This window comes from Arachis ipaensis, chromosome B10, assembly GCF_000816755.2.
Source record: "Arachis ipaensis cultivar K30076 chromosome B10, Araip1.1, whole genome shotgun sequence".
In the NCBI taxonomy this organism is placed as follows: Eukaryota; Viridiplantae; Streptophyta; class Magnoliopsida; order Fabales; family Fabaceae; genus Arachis; species Arachis ipaensis.
The window spans coordinates 23,731,286-23,739,432 of record NC_029794.2 but is presented as its reverse complement, the minus strand read 5'-3'; the positions used below and the strand labels follow the sequence as shown (position 1 = coordinate 23,739,432).

At 37.6% G+C, this 8,147-nt stretch overlaps 1 protein-coding gene across 1 annotated transcript; it reads right to left on the bottom strand.

The window, feature by feature from the left end:
• LOC107620401 (putative F-box protein At1g67623) lies at positions 5,601 to 6,323 on the bottom strand. Its single transcript, XM_016322565.1, has one exon. The coding sequence runs from the start codon at positions 6,321 to 6,323 to the stop codon at positions 5,601 to 5,603; it is 723 nt and encodes a 240-aa protein (XP_016178051.1).

Genomic DNA, 8,147 nt, shown 5'->3' with positions numbered 1-8,147 from the left:
AGTTGAAATGTGTGGATAAATAGGGATGGCCCCTGGGTTTTGGGAACACGGGAAGAGGCTAAACTAGAGGCTTGCTTACGCTGGTTTTACTTTTGGGTTCTGGGGACAATATGGTCAATTCATCTTTATCATACCACACACTCACTGTAGGTAGCCAACAGATTCTGCCTCGGACTCCAGCCTGAAGTATACTTATTTAAAGGATAGGAAACTTTTCCAATGGTCCAGTCCACTTTTTTGGATCTTTGGTGATCCATGTACGGTTAGGTAATCAGTTAAATATTTGTCTTGTAGCAGGTTGTGTAATGTCTTTAATGTTCCTGCAATAAAATGAAAACTGACCACAAGGGCAGTGATAGCTATTAAGCTTGAGAGTAAAAGTTAAGCCAAAGTTCAAGTGAGCCAGCCGGTGTAATATGTGTAGCTATTGGGCTTTATATTATTGTTTTTGGTCAGGAGGCATTGGGCCTAATTAGAGGAAAATGCAAGTAATGTGTGGAGGTTTGAAATTTTAGTTGGATTTGGTATTTGCAGGCCTTTTTCATTCCAAATAAATTTTTTTATATTTTTATTTTAACTTATAACTTTAAGTGTAAAATTATAAAAAAAATAAATTTATTTAGAATGAAAGTAATATGATTAAGTGTAATTTACTTAGATGTGATTAAAAATAATTGAATACTATGTATAGTAAAAATATGATATTATTGAAGGATAAAACTAAAATTTATTTTTATGTATCGTTTTTGTCCTAACGTTTTCGTCCTATTTAAGTCCCTAATGTAATGTTTCAAAATCGTCTCAATTTTGTCCCACCGTCAATTCTATTAACGGATCCCTAACGGCAGAACAACATTGAGTCAATTTTAAAACGTTAGGGACTTAAATAGGACACAATTGAAATGTTAGGGACAACTTTAGAACTTACCCCAAACGTTGAGAAAAAAACTGATACTTTACTCTATATTTTATATAATAATTATTCAATTACTCATTAAAAAATTAGTATAATCGATAAAATTACAATATACATTTGTACTAAAACTGTTTAATAAATTAAAAAAATTTAGAAGCAAATAATTAATAATTTAACACACATATGTAATTAAAAGTTTTTTTGGAAGGGAGACCATGGTCCACGCTGGGCTCCTCGGTTCCGCCCTTGGTGTTCGATGAAGAGAGAGATTGAATAAGAAGAATTTGGATTCTCTAAAATAAAGTGAGATCTTTTATTATTGAATGTTTTTTTTCTTATGTTTTTTCTTGGTCTCACCTATGAAATAAATGGTGATAGATCATATTTTATCCTCTAAAGTAAAATTCAAAATTTAGAGGATCCAAATCTGAATAAGAGAGGTTGATTTGTATTCGATCTTTATATGTATAAAAATATAAAAAATACATAATAGCTCATGTAAATGTATAAATAACATTTTTGAATTAAGAATATATAAAAATCTGTATGTTCATCATCAGATGGAGAACTGTTCCGGGGCTTACCTAGAACCGGATGGTGGTTGGGCTTGTTTGTAAGGCTCAAGTGCTAAAGGATGGTGGCTTCCGACTTGTTTTACGTCTGGGAGCCTCCGTCTGAGTTATGTATGTTAAAGAATGGGGTGGTACTTGCAAAGACACTCTGATGCCTAAGTTAGCAATGGGGTAAACATGTTTTTAGAGTATTGGAACTTAGAGATACCTGAGGAGTGTCAGTGTATTTATAGGTGATGTGCCAATAACCACCGTTAAAGTGGATCCACTATTAGTGGATAACCGTCAATTTTATCTAGGGGTTGTTGAGGTCTCCCTTCTAGAAGTAGGGGAGAGATTTACAGAAGCAGTTACTCACTTAGATAAGTATGAGCTGCTTGCTTCAGTCTGTTCCGACCTCTTAGAAGAGGTCGGATAAGGCCACTCTTCTTAATTGGCCCTTTTAACTTTATTGGGTCTGACTTATGTTTTGGGTCAAAGTATGAACAAGAACTATCCTAATATTGTTTCTGATCAAATTATAAACTTCTACAAATTCAAATAAATTGAATTTCACAATAATATTATACAATTAACACCACATTTATTTCGACTTGAATACTCACTTATGAGCAACACGAAACATATTAACTTCCTGTGGCAGACATGTTTTTGCAAGTTTTAGTTGACGTAAACAAAGGTTTTCAAATTCGATTCATTTTAGCATCGACTTAGCGTTTAATCTTATGAACAATTCTTTTGAATAAGTTAAACTTAGAGTGTATAATTTCTACCAAATTTAAATACTTAAAAAAATTAAGTTAATAATCAATTGATTCGATTAAGACAAATTATAAGCAACGAGTGTCTAAATGAGCCAAAATAACTTGTGCACATTAAAGGTAGCACATTTTATAAATCATTGAATAAAAAAAATATCCTAATATAAATTTTATTTGTTTTTTGGCTGGAATATAAATTTTATTTGTTAAAATAGTCATATTATATTATTGTTGTCACATACATTTAGTGGTCCATCTCACATTCTTGCTGTTATACAGTGTTACTCATTGACCCAATTTTTGCATCGGCTCCCATAACACTTCCGCGGCTTGGTTCCAAACAATGGCTTCACAAAAAGATAAAAAAATGCATTCAACTGCCCACCATGTAATTTTCACCAACTCTAATTTGGTTCCCGCTTCAACCTGTTAGAAGACCAGCCAACACCCTCTATCTCTTTACTCTACCGCATAACTCTACCAATCCATCTCCACCCTTATAATTTTTTAATATATATCTCAGTGGCTCTGCATTATGGCACAGCAATATGCCAATAAAGTTGCTTGGCACATGTGAAAGTTTTCCTAAAGGATATCCTAACTTTTAGTTTTAAGCAAAATCTAATAAATAAGATTGGAAAGCTTTTCAATGCTCCAGTCCATTTTTCTGGTTCTTTGATGATCCAGGGTGCAGTACCCTTAAGATATATCATTAAAAATGTTGAGGGTGCAGATTTATTAGGATTATTATGGTGTAGAATCATAGAAAAAGGGTGTAAAGTGTTCCCAAAACTTATTGAAAAGGTGACAAGCAAAAGCTACAGGAGTACTTGTTGAGAGTGGAGGCAGCTGTGGTGTGTTGTTAAATTATGGAGCCGCAGCTATTAAGCCAGCGCGGTAGTGATAAAACAACACATGTGTTTTGTGCTTTGTTTAGTGGAACGAAAAGACACGGTTTGCTCTCTTGGCTGGAACCCATGTTTGTCTGCTAAGCTTATCCGGTTCAGTTATGCTTCTGTTTTGTTCTTGTTTTTGTTTGTTGTTTTTCCCATTGTTCTGACACTGTTTCTTCTTCCATTGTATTGCAATTTGAAATATTTTTTTTAATCGTTTAAAGAGGCTCGCTTGACTTTCTATTGTCCCTTTAAATATTTTTGTTCTCATTTGATGAAGAAAATAGAAAAGACGATGAACCACTTTAGATGTTTTGTACTTTGTTTTTGCCAACTTTATGTTCTGTATTGTTTTGTTGGGTTGATATTTTTTTAGATTTCCAAACTTGACTTAATTTTTAACACTTCCAACTCAAATTTGTCACTTGCATGACAGGTGGTGGCTGAAAGTAGTTCTCCAATTCATCACAGAATGTTGAATACATAAAAGAAGCCGCTGTTTCCTATAAATGTAACAACCGGGTTGTAAAGAATTTATATGTATTTAGAATTTGCTTCAAGGAAGAAATACAGTCTCAATCGGATGCATGAATATAATGTCAATAATCTAACCATCATTGAAGTGCACTAGTATTCTAAGTTGGACAAATCTTGTCATGCGTTTACTTTTCCTCATGTCCATTTCATCAAGTCTCGTTTTCTACTTCCTAGTAGGGCTGAAAGATGAATTAAACTTCTTAATATACTCTGTGCTATACATTTTCATGTCTGGTTTAGCAAGTGAATCAATTATGTTTGCCACGTTAGTTGTTTATCTTTTTGCTGTGTTCATTTTATTATGCAGATAATAATCTCTGCTTATTATTTGTAGGACTTAGAGAGTCGGTACAGAATTAAGTAGTTTTTTTGGCTTACTTGCATCGCTGCATTGTACAATTGCATTATTTTGTATGCATTTTGCATTTCCTATATCAGTTTTCAGTTTATAATGAATTTTTATAGCTGTATGTGTTTCGTCAAATTATTATCGTTAATTAAATGTGTGTCATTCTCAATCCCCAAAGGAAGTAGATCTTAAGATCGTTGTGGTTTTTGCTTGTGACTTACATTGGGGTAGTTATTTTGTTTAGGGTAAAAACAAATGTTTTTTTTTTTACAAAACGTGTATGACGTTTTGTCCCTTTATAATAAAAAAAAAATTAATTATTCAAATACGTGTTGTCTTTTTATATTATAAAAAAATACCTCAGTAACGTGATGAAGTATCATAACAGGAATGTAAAATATCAAAATGAACAAAAATTATTGCATTTCGCATTAAAATTGTCTTTATCCAAATATCTTATCCTGTATGTACCGTATGTATTGAGATGTCGTAAACAGAGGAGGGGGGTAAATGGATTCACGGATTAAAGTGCTAAAATCACGTATGAATAATTATACTTTGCTGAGTTAATAACAGTTATGCTGGAATAATAAGCTGATGTTATGCGTGAAGTGAACATTAGACTAATTAATATCTAATACAATAGAATATACGTTAAAAAGTAAAATACGGAAGACAGTGAAAAGTTAGACTGCTACAAAGCAGGTAACACATGGTGGTAGGTGCTGTTATAAGTAAGGTTAAGAGGAGCCTACTTCCTAACCAGAGTTAAGTATAGGACGAAGATGGTAACGAAGATAAACAGGATACACGGGTAGGGATTTTGTTGCCGGCGCCCCTGGTTGGATCGGTTGGTTTGACGGACAGTTGAGTGGCTGTCCCCTCGTTCAATTTGACGTTGCTCCTGTATTCCTTCGTCGAAAGGGATTAGTTGGTCAGGATTCGGTGATGGGTTGAGCTGAATGGATGTTGCATGAATTTGATGCACTCGAGGACCATTGTTGGTGAGCTGAGTCTGTAATCTTCTGGCAGATATGAATTGTTCGAAGGCCATACGAGCTTCATCGAAGGTTTCGTAAGACTTATGGAGGTTGCCGCTAAATTCGTTAACTTGGCTATGACAGGCCGGCCAGGAACTATAGATACCAGGGACCCTCCCTATGAAAACAACATAGTATTTCTTCTTGGCACGGACCATGTTGAGATTCCAAGGGAGACTTGTGTTCAGTATGTTTAAGATGGGATGTTGGTTTTGGTGGTTTTTAAAGGCAGCGAGGATGGCTCCTGTGATTTGAGCATCAAATTGAAATTCTGCAACTGTTACTATGTTTACAACGGTTGGAAATTTAACGGCTGTTGGGCTAACATGTGTCGTCTTGCAAGAAGCATAAAGTGGCCTAACTTTTGGTTTGGCGAAGGATAGGGTTCCGGTTGAAATAAAATATTATTAAATTAGAAATAAAATTCAAAATTTAATTATAAGAAATGAAATATAAAAGAAGTATGTAATTCAATTGTGTCGACTCATTCATTTAACGTTTAATAAACAGGTTGTAATTAAATTGTATTAACTCATGGAAGGTTGACGAAGGCTTGCAGGTCGTAGTCTGCGCGACACTGGATGCAGGGGATATGAGCGGCCCCTCCGAAAGCATGGACGGAGTTTCGCTCTGCTGCACGTCTGCGATAGTCATAGAGAAGAGGCATGTAGCCCCTGGTGGAGCACCTAGGTGAGGAACATAGGGTGTGTTGTTCTTCTATACGGGGCATTTGGACCTCACCCGGCCACGACATTGTCAGAATTGAAAAGCACCTTGCCTTACCCTCAGCGAGTGAACCAGCTGCATCAAGCTCGCGATACAGTTCCAGCCCTTTTTGTTTTTCGTCGTTGTCGTCCGTTCGAAGCAGCAAGGTCATGGTCAGTGCGTATTTGGCTGCTGCATGGCCTGTACTTGCTGCACTATTCAGCATCTGGAGGCCAATGTTTTCGTTACGTCTGATGAAGAGTTCCCGAAGTGCCTCCCGAAACAGAAGCTCTGGATGGCCAGCTACGATGCATCGATCAAAGAATCTCTTGGCCTCCGGGGTGAGGCACCACCACCACAGCGTGGCATGCGGTGGTGGGATGGAAACACTCCGGTGAACAATATCGGCCTCTCCTGCATCGCGTGCAGCCTTACAGGTCATTCTGAGACTGCACAGGTCGCGAATGGAGGCTGACGCAACCTTACTGGTAATTGCTACCCAGATGTCGTTGGGAATGAAAGTGATTTTTGAGGAACAGTCGATTGTCATTTTTAGTTTGTTCCTGTTGGTTCCTATTTCGATGGGGATGGGGATACGTGTTTAGAGTATGGGGTTTGGAGTGAGGCATAGGAGTGTAGCCTCCATATTTATAAGTCCACCGACCCTGTTGGAAATCGTTAACTTGAGTGTAGCAGATACGCTCTCAATAATGCATGCGTATCCAAACAGGAGAGTTAACGTAACTATATTATGGTGAACATTGAAAAACTGTATGGGGAATGGTATTAATTATTGGAAAAGAATAGATGACTAAGAAGAGTTTTCAACAATGTTCCCCTAGCACTCTCCTAATTAAATTTACTCTATTAATGTTATTATAATACATTGTTCAGACGTTGTGACACAAAATGTTGTAACTTAGGTATATTTTTCTAGACCTCTAGTAGTATACATTATTCCACGTGGAGTCAGGAGAATGTGAATGGTTCTGGGAGATACTTAGCCGTTTTAAGTATATGAATAGTTAAAATAATCATTTTTTATGTAATCTGCATAGTTTATGGTCTTTTAATATCATGGATGTGAAGTTTGTGTTTTTGAATTTTGTTTAGTATGTCCCATAGAGAGAAGATTATGTGACGCGTAAAATGTGAAAATGAAAAAGCATTGAACATACGATGGAGGGTGGAAAAAACGGATAGGTTAGGTGAATGCATTTAGTATCGAATTTAAAGCCTTGGGGAAGCGGTGTGACTGTCCAGTGAGATAAGTGCGCATACATAATTGGATTGGAGAATGTGATGAGGCATGTCATATATAAATATAAATAACTTTGATGTTTGAGATTACTTCGCTGAGGATTTTGTTAATAAGTTTGAAGGTTGTTACATCCATTTGTGACCGATTCGCTGTTCATTGGGTTGGAACAATGTCGAGCCTACGCGTTGGCGATGGAAGTGGTTCTTCCAGAGGAGGTCGCCCTGGCTCCCCTCTCCGCGACGACGGTAGGCGGTTTCACACTTTCTTTTTTCCCGGTAATCCTTTACGTTTACTCATTGTTTTTGTTTTTTCTGGGTTTGAATTTCTAGAGGTTGTCCCCACGGTGAATCCTGACCGGTTTGTCATCATGGAGGACCTTGAACAGATGCTGCGCAAGGCATGTGACGCCCTTAAGACAGAGCCTCCAGTGTTTGAGCCCCGCGAATGCGTATACGTCCAGGGCGACCGCTACTATGGGTTTGTGGTGCATGTGGGGAGCCGACCGGACGGAGTCAACTTTGTTGCCTACGGCAGGTTCTCAGCCGACGAACGCCTGGCCAGGCAAGATGCCGCTTTATCATCCCTGCATGCTGTTGTTGGAGAGTCTGGAAAGGAGATCCTCGACTACAATTTCTACGTGGCTCAGAGTTGCAGGAAACGTCTTCTGGAGTTTGAGCGGATATCTGGTCTGTCCGTTGACTCTCGTGTCGCTAAACTTGAGGCCGAGAACGCTCGGCTTAGGGCGCGGCTGGCATCTTGGGACACGTTGCACGGCCGTGGATAATGTTTCCTCTTAGGTCTTGGGCGGACGGTTTGCTGTTTCTGGGGTTTCGGGTTTGTTGGTTAGGGTTCATGGTTGACGGTTTCAGGGTTTGTGGTGAAGGGTTTATTAGGCATCTTTTTGGCTCATGATGCTAACGTTTAACTTCTTATTACTTTATTATGCAATACTTACAGTTTATTTCTGTATGCGTGGTTTACAAGGCTTGGCACAAACAAATTTTTGCAAAATATCGTTACACGCAGCTTCGAATATGAGATGTGATTTTCATTGCATAAATAGTCATAAAGCTTGGCGTTAATTTGTTCCAAATCACAGTGCATTGCATGCAA

What these genes read in the sequence shown, in the direction of transcription:
- LOC107620401 (XM_016322565.1), bottom strand. Translation starts at nt 6,323, where the DNA reads ATGACAATCGACTGTTCCTCAAAAATCACTTTCATTCCCAACGACATC.